Source organism: Mastomys coucha, unplaced genomic scaffold, assembly GCF_008632895.1.
Source record: "Mastomys coucha isolate ucsf_1 unplaced genomic scaffold, UCSF_Mcou_1 pScaffold15, whole genome shotgun sequence".
NCBI lineage: Eukaryota > Metazoa > Chordata > Mammalia > Rodentia > Muridae > Mastomys > Mastomys coucha.
In genome coordinates, this window is record NW_022196897.1 from 116,713,115 (window position 1) to 116,728,634 (window position 15,520).

General features: G+C 49.8%; 2 protein-coding genes across 5 annotated transcripts; both read right to left on the reverse strand.

Moving 5' to 3' along the window:
- Positions 1-2,483: 2,483 nt before the first annotated feature.
- Spef1 (sperm flagellar 1) lies at positions 2,484-10,741 on the reverse strand. 4 transcript variants are annotated; one of them, XM_031371942.1, is made up of 8 exons: positions 8,140-10,741; positions 6,763-6,874; positions 6,186-6,342; positions 5,933-5,972; positions 5,767-5,821; positions 5,462-5,585; positions 5,248-5,351; positions 2,484-2,719 (listed from the first exon to the last, which is right to left on the reverse strand). In XM_031371942.1, the coding sequence occupies exons 1-8, from the start codon at positions 8,246-8,248 to the stop codon at positions 2,599-2,601; spliced, it is 822 nt and encodes a 273-aa protein (XP_031227802.1). In that variant the 5' UTR covers positions 8,249-10,741; the 3' UTR covers positions 2,484-2,598. The 4 variants fall into 4 exon arrangements, with proteins under 4 accessions (XP_031227802.1, XP_031227801.1, XP_031227800.1 ...); XM_031371941.1 differs by lacking the exon at positions 2,484-2,719 and adding an exon at positions 3,844-5,025 and having other exon boundaries at positions 8,479-10,741; XM_031371940.1 differs by lacking the exon at positions 2,484-2,719 and adding an exon at positions 3,844-5,025.
- Positions 10,742-10,875: 134 nt separating this feature from the next.
- On the reverse strand, positions 10,876-13,648 carry Cenpb (centromere protein B). Its single transcript, XM_031371939.1, has one exon. The coding sequence runs from the start codon at positions 13,450-13,452 to the stop codon at positions 11,656-11,658; it is 1,797 nt and encodes a 598-aa protein (XP_031227799.1). The 5' UTR covers positions 13,453-13,648; the 3' UTR covers positions 10,876-11,655.
- Positions 13,649-15,520: the final 1,872 nt, after the last annotated feature.

Below are 15,520 nucleotides of genomic sequence, written 5' to 3' on the forward strand. Positions count from 1 at the left end.
GCTTTACAGGATCCTCTGCACTTTTGCATTAAAATGTAAATGTTTCACTGAGCAAACCACCTGAGTTATACCCAAAAGATTCCAAGGGCAATTTTGTTGCTTAAAAAAGCAAAACCCAATTTTAAACAATCTACATTCTCTAAAATCAATATCAAAAATACCACATTCACGCCACAAAGCCATTCAAGTGTCTCTCTTCATCGTCATCATGTGGCTGCTGGGAATTGAACTCAGGATGGCCCACTCATTCTGGCCCGCTAGTTCTGGCTCGCTCACTCCAGCCCCGCTAACTCTGTCCTAATACACTGTAGCTGTCTTCAGATGCACCAGAAGAGGGCGTCAGATCTCATTACGAGTGGTTGTGAGCCACCATGTGGTTGCTGGGATCCAAACTTAGGACCTTCCGAAGAGCAGTCAGTGCTCTTACATGCTGAGCCATCTCACCAGTCCTGTGGTTTTTGTTGTTGTTGTTGTTTGTTTTTTTAATCATTGTTATGCTTAATCTACCCAAAACATTAAGTAACAACTCATAGTTGTTACCGACATGCTTTCTCTTCTAATTATGGAATGAATAAGCCAAAGGAAATCAGAATTCATGAGGTCAGAGGCCAATCTGTGGGAATCACTTCTCCCTTCTACTGTGTGGGTCATTCCGCTTGGCGGCAGGTGCCTTTACCTGATAAGCCATTTCACCAGCCCAATTATTTTGTTGTTAAAAATTTTTGTTTGATCCCAGCCAGGCGGTGGTGGTGTACGCCTTTAATCCCAGGACTTGGGAGGCAGAGGCAGGTGAATTTCTGAGTTCGAGGCCAGCCTGGTCTACAGAGTGAGTTCCAGGACAGCCAGGGCTACACAGAGAAACCCTGTCTCGAAAAACCAAAAAAAAAAAAAAAAAGTTGCCTTGGTCGTGGTGTCTTCTTATAGCAACAGAGAGAGGATCCTTAACCCACGACAATCTTCTTTTTTGAGACAAGGTCTCATGTATCCCAGGCTGGCTATGGATTTACTATATTTCCAAGCCTTTTGCCTCTGCCTCCCAATTGCTGAGATTAGAGGTGTTAACCACCATACCTTGTTTATGTTACTAAAGACTGAACATCAATAACATAAACCAACTGAATTTCTTTCATTTCTCTTCAGCCTCCTCTCCAAGGGAACAACTGCTGTCCTTGATTTTGTTCTTTCATTACCATAAAAGGAAAAATAGTCCCAACAATTCCTCCTGGTGTTGATGCCAGTATATAACCCTTTCCTGAGTTTAGATTGGATCCAGTGACATGCTTCTAATAAGCAAGATGTGTTAGGATGCCACTTAAATGATTACATCAGATGAGACTATGTTGTGCCAGGAAGCATTCATGAACCCTAAAAGACCACCAAAAAGCTGACTCCGATGTAATCACATTAGGGTAACATTCTGCCGATTGAGATACAGCCCCCTTTAATACAAACTTGGGTTTGGCCTTACTCACCGCCGACCCACAGGACGGTTTGGTGAAGCAGCTCTGAACTCTCATCGGACAAGGTTTTATAGGAAATGGAGTGTCCATTCTGCCAAGCATCTAAATTGAATGTCTATTGCCAGCCGACAGGTGGGTGCTCTGAAGCAAGACCATGAACAACCACGAGCAGTCTGAAAGTACATCTGAGACAATCAGACTAATCTTTGATTGATTGTTGCTAGGAAGTAGCTAGGGAGTGACTCTGGCCAAGGACAAGCCATGGGGTCCTTCCTGGTACTTGGGTTTAGCTGTAGGCCAAGTTCTCAGGCTTTTTTTTTTTTTAAGTTAGAGGCCAGTTCCTAGATGGAGTAGGTTTGGCATCTCATCTGTCATTTCCTTGTTGCTATATACTCATTTAAAATAGTTAATGTTATTATTTTTAATTATGTGTATGTGTGTAGCAACATGTGTGCAGGTGCCCTCAGAAACCAGAGGTAGCAGATCCCCTGGAATTGGAGGTACAGGCAGTTATGGATTGCCCATTGTGCATGCTGGGAATTGAATTCTAGTCCTTACAAGAGCTGTCCACACTCTTAATCACTGAGCTTTATCTCCAGCCCTTTAATCTTTTTAGTTAATTAATTGAGATAAGGTCTGGATATATATCCCTGGAGAGCCAACCTGAAACTTGCCATGTAGACCAGACTGGCCTTGACCTCACAGAAACAGAACTTCCTCTGTCTCCCAAGTGTTGGGATTGAAGTTGTACAGCACCACAACTGGTTTGCTAGCCCATTCTTTACTTTCTCACTTGCTAGCTTTGGTAAGGTAAGCTACCAGGATCCTGGTAAAAATAAGCTACTATGGGGCCAGCCACATGGCCCAGTGGGTAAAGGCATTTGCTACAACCTGAGTTGTGATGTGTGTAGATAAGAGGATACTCGTAAAAGTCAGTTTTCTCCTTCACTGTTCACATTTCATGTTATTGTGCACTGTGTAAAGATTATCCTTGTATTATTCAAATGCTGATTTCTCTGCCCCCATATCTGGTTGCAATCCAGACATGGCATTGTAATGCTTATTCTAAGAATCTCCTGTCTCAGTGTTGTGTGAACATTGCTCCCCATTTGTTCTCTGATTTGTCAATAAAAGCTGGTCAGTCAATGACTGAGAAGAAAGAGAATGGGGCTGGACTTTCAGTCCCAGGGGTGGGGAGTGGGGGCGGGGGTGGGAATTCACCAGGAGGAAAGGGCTGAGGAGGCTCCATGGGAACACACCTGAAACAGAGAGAGAGCCACGTCAATGCAAGTATCTGGGGGATTTAGGCTAAGAGACAGCTAGATTAGCTTAGAGGATTAGAATAGATAAATAGCTGCTCAGGTATTATGCCATAAAGCTTGATTAAATAAATCTTACAGTCTCTGTCTCATTTATTTGGGAGCAAGGTGGGTTAAAGAGAAAATTATCACATTTAAAATTGCACTAACACTTCACTATGTGGTCTCTCTCTCACACACGCACACACACATACACACACAAAACTGCGGCATACATATGCACACACACATAAATTTAAAATGCAAATTAAAAAATGTAAAGTTAGCTACTGTATCTGGACTTAGGCTGTTTTGTGGGCTCTTCCTTCTTCTACCCCTTCAACCCCCCTACCCTAGTTAGGAGAGGGAGAGGTTGACGTCATCCTTAGACTACCTCCTGCTGATTAGGCATCGAGTTCCTTGGGGCAAGTTTGATCTTTGCCAGGAGGATATCTAATTTCTTCTTCTTCTACTCAACAATGGCAAGCAACCACAAGCAACCACCCACCCTGGAGTGCCTCTCAGGGCCCTAGCATTTACATAGGCTCTGAAAAGTCCCCAGAATTCCAAATGTCACACAACCCCCAGAAACTATCTGCAGCTGGCAAAATCATGCCCCTGCTAAAGCAAGAAGCAAATCATAGTCAGCTGCTGTGGACAGTTTGAAACAACCACATGTTTATAATATTTTTGTGTTTTTTAAAGAATCAAAAATGCCAAAACTGTCACTACAAGCTACTCCACTGGACGTGGCCATACATTGAAGAAATCAGAGCAGTCACAAGCCAACAATCATCATAACACTAAAAGCCCAGCAACCCACGAGGGACTGGCTTGTTAACAACAGAGTGTGCCTCCTTCCCTACTTGTCACGGTTCTAGTTGATACGCTGGCCTTAGCCTTGTTAGGCATCCTGGATCGGGGAAGTCTATGATCCAACCGAGCTATGCTCAGACTTGACCCTCAAAAAAACAAACAAACAAACAAACAAAACAATAATAAAAACCCATCATGTGTTAAGCCTTTACATTGGTGGTAATTTGTCACACAGTAATCCATAACCAAATACAAGTGCCTTTTAATTCTTTTTTTTTTTTTTTTTAAGTTTTTAGAGTTTTCTTAAGCTCATATATCTCTGTGTGCCATATGGAGTCCTGGAGTCCATGGAGGTAGAGGAGAGTGTTGGAGCCCCTGGAATTGGGGTGATCAACAGTTGTGAGTTGCCATGTGGGTGCTGGGCATAGAACCTAGCTCCTCTGTAAGAACAGCAAATGCTCTTAACAGCTAAGCCATCTCTCCAGCCCATTGCTTCGATGATTCTATATGATTATTGCAGTGTGCCACCCAGAACTCAGGGCACAAGAGTTTCTCCCACACGATATGCCTATGAATGGAATTGCCAGGCCTGGGGATTTACAAATGTTCAGCATTATTGTCAGTCAGCAAATCATTACAGTGAGGGTCATAGCATGGTCAGGTGTCTTGGTTAGGGTTTCAAGTGACATGTAGCCAACCATCTATAAACTGAGACCAGTGTGTGGACAGGGTTGAGAGTCAGTCATACAGAAAGCTAATTTAAGAGAGTCCATGGGCAAGGTTGAGAACACGAGTGGCCACAATTGGTGAAAATCGCAGCTTGGGTTTGAACAAGATTAGAGGACACTGGAGGGGAACGGGGCGGGGGGCGTCACACAATGCTAGAAGCAGGCTGTCACACTTCACCATCCTGGGTCCACAGGGTCTGTAAGAGGACAGCTAGGCGAAAGGGATAAAGGACAAGTCAGGAACTCACTGCCTTTGGGGATCCATACAGGCAGAAAGAGAAGGCAGGCACAGTTAAGAACGCACAACAGCACCTTTAATGGAGACAACTCTGCCCTATCTTCCCAGGCACTCCTTAGCGTGCTCCGTGAGAGGAGAGACTGTACACTCCCTCACTCCCGGCTACTTCCACACCTTATCCCTTCCTCTCCAACTGCTGTGATTTCCAGCCCTGAGACGGGTCCCAGGTCAGCATCCAGGAGGGGCAAGAGAATTCCACAGCTTCCGGTGATGAGTTCTCGCGTGTCGAGGGCCATGGAGATTTAGCATGGATAGAAAGGAAGCTATCTTCTATGCTGAGAAAGGAACCCGTTCTAGGGGAGTGTAACGAGCCAGAGGACCGCCTCTCCAGGCCCAGCGCCGGGAGCTTCAAAGTGGACACGATTTGGGAGGTCATGCGGTGTGTTCCTACAGGTTTTCTGGGCTGTGGAAAGTGGTCGTTTTTCCTGGCCCAGATGGAGTGTAAAGAGGAGGATCAGTCTCCGGCCTCAGCTTGGAGCACCCCCACTTTCGCCCGAACCCTCCGCAGCTGAGCGCCGTAGCTGCAGGAGGCGCTAGTGAGCAGCTCGCTCCGCCCTCCCAACCCTGCGTCGGCAGAAGAGTGGGTGTCGCGGCGTCTGGGCTCTGGCGGGTACTGGAAAGCCCCGCGCAGCCCTGGCACCGCTCACCGCTGCTTGCGCTCGGCCTGCTGGAGCCGCCGAGATAGGTCATCGATGCGCACGTTCTTAAGTTGGAGCAGGTGTTCCAGACGCTTCACCTTCATCTGAAGGACCTGGGTGGCGACGCAGAGACATCAAGCCTAAAGGCCTGTTGCCCTGCCAGTGTTTTGCCCCTGTAGGCTTCAAGCTGCCCCTTAGGCATCAGTGTCCCCTCCTCACCTACCTGTACTGTCTCTTGAGAGGCCAACAGCTCCTGCTCCTTTTCAGCGATCTGGAGGACGAAGCTCGGATCTCCCTGCAGCGCCTGGTTATACCCAGGGGGTCGGGAAGCCAGCGGACGGCCCTCTCTGCAGTGGGTAGCAGCTTAGCAGAGGCCCAGACGTCAAACCCCACCTTTTCCCTTCTAATACCCGTAGCCAGGCCTTCCCTCTTCGCCTTTTCCCTACCGCAGTCCCCAATCCCCAAGGCACTGCCACCTAGTTTATGTGGGGAAGTTACAAAGTCTGGTGAGGTCGAACTCAGCATTACCTGAGCTGCTCTCCCAAGGCTGGGGCACCGTCTCCTCGAACCTTCTGAGACAAACCTAAGACAAAGCAAGTGGAGAAGTGACCATCCTGGAGCCTGGAATGACCCTAAAATTGATTAAAGGGACGTGGGAGAAGCTGTTCCTGAGATAAGGGGAACACCATCTTACCCATATCCATGTAGCCACTGCTATCCTGAGGAGCCAGCTCCTGAAAGAACAGATGTGGTCTCCTGTGAGCCAGGTTCATCTATCTCCTAGAAGCCCCGTTTCCTTTCCACCACCCCACAGGATAGGTTCTTTTAGATAGACACCCTGTCTTCCTATTTATCACCACAGCAGGGCTCTCCACTGTCTGGGGAGCACCCCCCCACCAATACCCCACCCTACTGCGCGTCCCAATCACCAAGCTCAACAGCCCCACCTGTAAGGAGCCAACCCCCAGCTTCTGGCGCCTCTGCCGCTCCTCCAGGCGCTGCCTCAGTGGAATGAGCACTAGCTCCACTACCCCCGGAGAACACTGCGCAATCTTCCGCATCACATCATCGGGGACGGAGAAGTTCAGCTTGTTCAGCACCTTTCTAAGGGGTGAATATGAGACTGGGTACTGGGGAAATGGGAAAGAAGTGGACCAGAAGAAGGGCAGACATCTGAAGCCCTCTGCTTGAGGGTTCCAAGTTCTTTGTTTCTATCCAGATAAAATAATTACTTCATTTTGTTTCTAAATGGATTCTTCTTGTTTCCCCTTCCCCCCAGCAGTCCCAGCCTGCTTGTCAAGATCATAGGAGGTGTCGTCGTCCTTGTCACTGTCCTCGTCGTCATCGTTTTTTGCTCCCTCCGCCCCCCCCCGTTTTGTATTGCTAAGAACCAACCCAGGGATGTGTGTGTGTGTGTGTGTGTGTGTGTGTGTGTGTGTGCACAAGCATACATATTAGGCAAGCATTCTACTACCAAGCCACATCCCCAGCCAAAGTTACTTCTGCACCCAGGGACTCTACTACCTGTTCAGGTGACCCCAGTTGCTGAGCTTCTGCTGGAGAGAGTTGGCAGGGACATAATTGTGCATCTCCACCATCTTGGGGAAGTAAAACTTGATAAGCTCTGCAACCAGGACTGAGGGAATAGGGTTGGGAGCAGAGACAAAAGGTAGGAGCATGGGGTCAAGGAAGAAGGTAGAGGGTACAGAAAAGGGAAGGTTCACAGAAAGGAAACAAAGAAAGCCAGATCAATGGTCAGTTCAAGGTCCCCCATTTCTCAGCATATTCCTCAATCTCAGATCACAAGAAAACTGAGAGTCTCCAAGAGGCCCTACAGGAGTCTGCAGCCTTATCGTAGGAATTCACATGAACACACACACACACACACACACACACACACACACCCCTCAGAAGAATCACGGATTAAAACAAGCAGAAAGGCATCCTTCTACAGGAATGGAGGTATAGCTTAGTAGGTAGCATGCTCAAATAGCATGTACAAGGCACTGCACTCAATCCCCGGGGCCATTTAAGCAACATCAGAGTTCATGCCTGCAATCCCATCACACATGATGCAAGAAAATAGTGAGTCCTGGGCTACACAGCAACTATGTATCTCAAAAAATGTCTATCTACAGACGCACGCAGAGCAGAATGCATAGATGCACACAACAAATAAATGCCAAGTACACATGAGAGCACACATAGGGTACTCACATAGAAGTCACATATACCCATAGCTTCCTCAATTATATACATAGAAATGAAGGTCATTCTGCCTACAGAACTATGCATATCTTAAATACAGGTGCCTTTCCTAAAAAAACAAACACACAACCACAAAAATTTTCATATACATGCAGGATAGAACATGTCAATACAAAAGAACACAGGCTAGGGATTTAGCCCCGAAGGAAGCAAGCTTGCTTAGCATTCACAATGCCCCGGGTTTGACTCCCTAGCACCACACTACAAACAAACAATAGGAGTGGCGCAATGCCAATAATCTCAGAACTTGGGAGGCAAACGTAAGAATGTAGTAGAGGTGGAGAGTCGGGAGTTTAAGACTATCTCACAAAACAACGAAAATTACAAGAGAGTGCAGAACACAGCAATGTGAGCAAACATACGTTCACAAATACATACCCAGACACACAGCTTAGTTCTTAAAGCTCCTGAAGGGAGACACACAGATATACTCCATGCACACAAGATAGAATGGACATACATTCTTCGCACACGAATAGAAGAAACATGGAACTGCATATTTCCACAACCAAAGTCCCAAAATACGGATCCCACACCGACCCACTCTATATACACACATAACAACAATAGCATACACACAAATCCATTAAACATACATAAAGACATTATTTTAAAACACACAACAATGCACACCTCCGTCACTGAAGTCCCGGGAGAGGTTTCTCTTGGGTCGGGACAGAGGGATGTTGTCTACCCAGAGGTACAGCTGGTGCAGAGCCTCCTCATCCACGCTGCTTTCCATTGGATCCAGAACAAGGCCTCAACGTTCCCGACAGAGCCCAGCGCCAGCCCCAGGACCCTTCAAATTCCTCCTCTCGCAACTGCGAACGCTCAGATATACGTTTGGGTCCCTATTCCGCACAGACTCAAATCCCATCTGGCAGCAGCCATATTGTTTTCCGAAACCATAGCAACTGTCGCTACTTCCCTGGAAACAGAGACTTCTGGGAGTTGTAGTTTTTCCCATGTTACCTTTTCCTGGGCCCAAGCTTTGAAAGGGCCGTCAGCTGTACTTATATTTTCCTTTCTCTCCAGGAAGGCATCACCTATCTGCTCACACCACCTGCTGAACAATCACTGACCCATTCTGGGCTTTGCGAAAATCTACTATGTCCCCAAAGCCCATTCCCTTTCTGTGTCATTTATCATCTCTAAAGGAAGCATGGCCAGCCACATCACAAAAGTCACCATGGAGGTGGGAGGTGGGGGGTGGGCAGTGCTGAGCTCTGCTAAGCTGATACACGTCGAGCTTGTGTGATAAGTTGTTTATTTGGAAATTATTATTTTTTATGTGTATGGGTGTTTTACCTGTATTTATATATGTGCCTGGTGCATGCAAAGGACAGGTGTTGGACCCCCTGGAACTCGTTTTACAGATGGTTGTGAGCCACTATGTGGGTGCTAGGAACCAAACCTGGATCCTCTTGGGTCCCAGGCAGTACTCTTAACCACTAAACCATCTCTCCTGCCCCTGATAAGCTGTGTGTTTCCTCAACAGCTCCCTTCCACGAACCTCTGTAGGCCGAGGGTCATTGGCATTTCCTCATCCCAACACTGTTCTACTGGAGCTTTTAATATGTAACCCAGACTCCCAAGGAGAGCAGATCAAGGCTATTTTCTTAACCCTATTTCCTTTGTAAAATGGAAACAGTTTTCATCTACTTGTCCCAAAGGTGTACTTGGAAAGTAATATACAAAATAGGAGAAAAAAAAGTGTAAGTATCTTGAATTTGTATGGGTTTGGGGTGACTACAAGTCAGCTGTACACTGAAAGCAAGAGCTTCTACAGACACTGCCACACCCCTTGTCTCTCTCTAAAGGCTAGTCTGAACTGGAAATTGATTTCTGCAACCAGGAGGGTTAGGTAAGGGTCCCTCCTTAGGGAAAGAATACAAAGTACTGAAGAGATACTTCTAGAGCCTGCCTGAGGAGAAAGTTTGGTTTCAACAGGTTAACAGATGTGGCCCTGGGCCCATTACTGAACCTCTCTTCCTCTGTTTGTCATGGCTTTTGTTACTTCAAAAGGGCACCTGAGTGTTTGACACCTAGCACAAAACAAAACAAAACAAAACAAAAAAAAGAGCTGTATTAGCAGCAGCTCGTGTTAAATCATAGAGTCCAGTAAAAGAGATTCTTATTTGACTTGGAAGTTGGGATAAAGGTCCTGGATTAGCCAGGGGCATCTAGAGAAAAGGCCACTGCTCCCCCCTACTTAACTCCAGAGCAAACCCACTGGGTAGACAAGACTTTCTGGTCCTCTCCTCCAGGTTGCCAACTAGAGGAAGGGGTGATGTCTGTCATATGGAATCTCAACTCCTTTGCTTGACTTTGTGTCAAAATTTTCGAGGGGAAGCATGGCTCAGTGGTGACACGCTTGCCTAGACTGCTATAGGTCCTGGTTCCTCCCTCCCTACCTTAATACAAATAAAAACAAAATTTGCATTAAAAAAGGAAACTAATTTTCAAGGGAGATAATGCCCTAGTGTCAGAAATACAAAAGACGCAACCTTTCCTGGACAGACTTTCTGGCCGGAATCTAAGGCAAACAAGGCACAAAGGGTGACTTGGATATTCCCACCCCTTTACATTCCAGGGTAGGGAGAACTATGGGCTATGTTGGGATTGGGAATTTACCAGAGGTAATATGCCAGCCCTAGTCAAGGTGGGAAAACCGGTTTGGTACTGAAAGTTCCCTAGCCTGATCAGGCTTTTCCTTGGCTAGAACCTGAAGGCCTCAGAAAGGAAGAGCCGTGAAGGGAGTTGCTGGGCACTGAAAGAAGGGCAATGCCTTCACCTTTGGACTGGAGGCGGGGGAGTGGCATTGCACAGTGAGCTACCCATTCATGGGGCTGCAATGTGTTTCCCAGTAACTTCACCTTCTGTCACTGCTGTGGCTAACAGGCTTGAAAATGTCAATCACCTGAAAGGCCTGAAGAACTCCCTCTTAGGGTAAAACAAGGGTGCCTTGCACGCACCTCCAACTCCAACCTGGCTCATAGCCGTCCCAAAATTGTTCTCATTCCTGCTGACTTTAACTTTAACTAGCTTTGGTGGGCTGGGTCATCAGGTGCATATTGACTGATCTGCCCCAAGAGACTGCTGGCTCCCTATCTCCTGCCCCACCCAGAGCTTCTCACTAACAAAGTTTAAGGCTTAAGGTTCCTCAAGTCTATCAAAAGATGGAACACCCTCCTTCCCCAGAATTCTGTGACCTTTAGATGTGGGTGTCACCACCTGCGACTCACCCCAGCCATGTCCATCTGCTCAAACCTGGCTTCCATGTCCCGCTACAGCAAGAACCAAGGGGAATCTGGAAAGGATGTGTCTCCCCCAAGATAGACGCAAGCCCAGACCATGAAGGATGCATCCTTGGCTGTTAAAACATTCACTCCCACAAAAGGGGAGTGGACAGATTTATTGATTTCAAGCTGGGAAAGGAGCACCTGGATGGCTGGCCTCTGGGCCCAGCCCCAGGCCCCTCTGCCCAGGATGGGGGCCTGCAGAGGATGAGGCACAAAGGCCTGCAGCTACCCAGACTGGAGGTGCCTGCTGTCACTCCCCGGGAGGGCCTCTTGGAAACCTCCAATCTGGAAAGAAAACCAAGGGCCAAAGACTGGGCCAGAGAAGGGGATTTGGGGAGGTGGGAAGCAGGCAGAGGCAGGCTCAAGAGCCTGCCCTAAGTTATACTGTGCTTCTTTTAGGCAGCCTAGAGATGCAGGAGGGGGGCTGCTAGTTTTGTGGGGGCCTAGGCTAGACCTTCCTTTGGAGCCCTTTCCAGAATGGCTTTGGGATCCCCCCACCAAAGACCTGGTTGGGTGGCAGGGGGAGAGGCACTCTCTGGCCAAGAGCTTCCGGGACCCAACCCTGGCTGCTGCGGTGATCTAGCCCACTGATGGCATGGTGTGGTAGCACCGGACAGCTCCCCACCCATCCAGTGCCCTGAGCCCAGGGACCAATGGGGAGGAAAGAGGATTCTGAGAAGGAGGCAATAGCAGTGAGGTGGACCTCAGCCCCTGGGCCTGTCTCGGGAGCCGGGAGCCTGGCGAAGCATTCCTGAAAGCCCTGGGCTTCTCCAGCCATCTCCAGCAGCTGCCCAGAGCTTGGGTAGGTGCTGCCCATCTGGGCTGGGGTACAGCCATGTCCAGCAACTCAGCTTTGATGTCCAAGACCCCGAACTCCCGCCTGCCTGGCATGGTTCTTCCTAGTCACGTGGACCAGATCATGTTCCAAATGAAGGATGTGACTCTGCACTCGGTCATCAATGGGAAAGGAGGTCAGGTACCTCTTGACCATGGCAAAATAAGCCATGGCCTCCCCAAAGCTGGGTACGGGGACCTCATCACCATCCTCCTCATCATCATCTTCATCTTCCTCATCCTCCTCTTCGTCTTCCTCCTCTTCGTCACTGTCTGAGTCAGAGTCCTCTCCTCCTTCCAGGAAATGGAGGGTGGGGCACTGAGCCTCTTCCTGGACACTATAACCCCCAAAACCACCGCTGGCCTCCACTACTCCCTGGGCCCAGTCTTCGGCCTCTAAACCCTCAGAGGAGCTTTCTTCCTCCTCTTCATCACTATCATCAACTTCACCCTCCTCTTCTACCTCTTCCTCTTCCTCTCCTACCTCCTCTCCTTCCCCTCCTTCTTCCTCCTCCCCTTCTTCCTCTTCCTCCTCCTCTTCCCCTTCACCCTCCTCTTCTTCCTCCTCCTCTTCCTCCTCCTCCTCCTCTTCCTCTCCCTCACTCTTGAAGGAAGTGGTGATAGTGGCATTAAGGCCACCTCCAAAACCGGCCTCACGAAAGCAAGTTGCTATGTCCGAGGGCTCCACTGCCTGCCAGGCCGCAGCCACAAAGTGCAGGGCTTCCACTAGGCCCAGTTGCAAGCCAGAGGGATCCTGGCCCTCGAGTGCTGCCATGGCCTTGAGCAACATAGCCTGGCGGTAGTGGCCCTTCACCTGTTGGACCACTCCTCGCTCCAAAGGATGCACAGTGCCAGGAGGGAAGAAGGCCAGCTGCACGTGCCGCAGGCCCGAGGTGTCCAAGGACTGGGCAGCCAGACGGCCGGCCAGCAGAAGGACCCGACGAGATTCTGCAGCCATTCGAGTGTCCAGAGCTTTCAAGTACTTAGCCAGAGCCTGGGTGGTGACTCCACCCTTCGAGTTGGCAGTGTAGTCGCAGGGCAGACCACCTTGGCTTGCCCGGGGCTTGGCGGACTTGCCTGCGACCAGTGGGGGAAGCTTCTCGCTGCCATCGGCGTTGGCGCACAGCAAAACGCTAAGGCGCTGGGTGGCCTGGCGCGCCGGTCCATCACCTCCCCAGAGCCCAGAGGCCTGGTCCGACAGAAAGTCGTACCATAGGCTGGTCTCGGTGGCGCTGAACACGTCCTGCGAGGCGTAGCCCTCAGCCACCGACGGCGGCTGCTCCTCCCTCGTGCGCCAGCCGGGTGTGCTCCCACCGCTGCCCTCGGAGGGCACCGTGGTTGGGCCGGCAGGTGCCGCTGGGGCCCGAGGGGCAGAGCTTCGCGCCCGGGAACGGGTCACGCCGCTGCAGGCCACTACGCCGTGGCGCCTGCGGAAGCGATCCAGCCAGCCGTTGGAAGCAGTGAAGTCGTCCATGCCCAGCTCCTCCGCTATCCGCAGCGCCTTCTCTTTCAGGATGATGCCCTTGACCGGCAGCCCGGCAGCGCGGATCTGCTGGAACCAAGCGATGAGAAGCCCCTCCAGCTTGTCGTACGGGGACAGCTTGTTGGTCTTGCGGCAGGTGGAGGCCACTCCGTACTTGCGCTCCGACGCCAGGATGGCGCGCTTGTTCTTCAGGATGGTGCTCAGCGTGGACGGCGGGATGTTGAAGCGCCGCGCGATCTCGCCCTTGCGTAGGTCCGGGTTCTCCTCCACCTCCTGGATGATCCGCGACTTCTCCCGGAACGTCAGCTGCCGCCGCTTGGGGCCCATCCCGGCGCGCCCTCCGCCCCGGGGCCCGGCACCGCCGTCGCCGCCCCGGGGCGGGGGGCCCGGGCCCGCGGCGGGGGGCACCTGGTGGCCTCTCCGCGCGCCCCGCCCGAGACAAAGCGGCTCGCGGGGCGGCGGCGGGCGGTGGCGAGCGGCGCGGGAGGCGCGGGGCGGCAGGACGTGCCCAGAGGGGAGCGCGGCGCGGCGCGGGGCGGAGCGCGCGCGGGATCTCGCGGGAAGCGCGGGGACGCTGGGCGCCGCCTCCCCGACCCCGCGCCGCTCCCCGGACCCGCCGCCGGGGGCGCTGAGGCCCAGACCGTGCGCCTCGGCCACGCGCGGGAAAGGTCATCGGCGGAGACAAAACGCACTCAGGCACCTGGACAGAGGCACAGGGACGTTTTGGCGCTCTCCCTTCTGCTCTTCCCTCCAGAGGCAGCTAGCTGGCATCAGGCTGCTTAGGCTGCTTAGGCTGCGTTTTAATTGGCTGGCGTCAAGCGATTAGAATTTTTTGCTACGTGTAAATGCAACAGTCAGTATGCTGCTTCTTAAATAATTGTCTTTATGCCTGTGTGTAGGCACTCCTGCACGCAGATGCCCAAGCGGACCAGAAGAGGGCGTCAGACAGACAGGAGGGGGATTGCAGGTAATTATGAATTGCAACGTGGGTGCTGGGATCCAAACTTCATGGGAGCAGCCAGTGCACTTAAGTGCTGCACGTCTTCCTCAGACGCCTAACATGAACTTTTTTTAAAAAAAGATTTATTTATTTACTATATGTGAGTACACTGTAGTTGTCTTTAAACACCCCAGAAGAGGGCATCAGGTCTCATTACGGATGGTTGTGAGCCTCTATGTGGTTGCTGGACTCTGAACTCAGGACCTTCGGAAGAACAGTCTTAACCCCTTAGCCATCTCTCCAGCCCGCCTAACATGAACTTTAATGGAGTATATTGTTCCAAAGGTGAAAAATCCAATCTATGGTTACACAGGTTATTGTAAAGACAACATAGCATTTAAATCCATTTAATGGTGCTAATGACATTTTAAAAATTCTTGCAATTTTTGTGGGGGTGCATGTCTTAATCCCAGCATGAGGGAGACAGAGGCAGGTGGAGTTCGAGCCCAGCCTGGTCTACAGAGCTAGCTCCAGGGCTGTTTGTTATGCAGAATAACACTTTCTTGAAAAACAAAAATAAACAAAATTTGTAATTCAAATCCATAAGCACTATTAACATCTGGGTGTTACTGTTTTTTTTTCCCCCATGCAAGTAGCCATATCTAAAACTACAAAAATGTGTATGTACATAAACATCTGTACAAATAAATCTTAAACAACCCCCCTGCAGCACCAGACACATGAAAGAGCCCTTAAAGCAGTGTGCACATTGTAGTGTTTTGCTTGCCTGTTTTTTGTTTTGTTTTGTTTGAGCAAAAGTCTCATGTAGCCTCAGCTGGCCTAGAACTCTGTATAGACCAGTTTGGTCTCAAACTCATGGAGATTCGCCTACTTTTGTCTCTCCCATGCTGGGGTATGCATGATGTACCACCACACCAGACAACCCAAGAAACACATACACATACACACACACACACACACACACACACACACACAGAGAGAGAGAGAGAGAGAGAGAGAGAGAGAAAGAGAGAGCACTACAAAAACAAAACTCAAAACAAACAAAAGACCAGTAAGACAAAAAAAAAAAAAAAAAATGCCCAGAAAGTCTGCAAAAATACCATTGAGTTCATTTTGTGTTGACCAACTACACCTAGGCATGGGATCTGTCCTTGAGTGTGGTTGATATACTCAGTGGCATTCCATGGGGAAAAACTGATTGTCCCTTTGCCAGTGGGTGTAAGTTGCAGATAGCATCTTGGTTTGTCGTGGGACACTTTGTCCACTTCCCCTTTCGGTGCTGAGACCTGGTCTGTCTTGAGCCTGCACAGGCCCTGTGCCTCCTGCTATAGTCTCCACAAGTTCATATGTGTATCAGTCCTGTTGTGTGTGGAAGTCGCAGTTTCTGTGGAATCACATCTCACCTCTGGTTCTTTTTTTTTTTTTTTTTTTTTT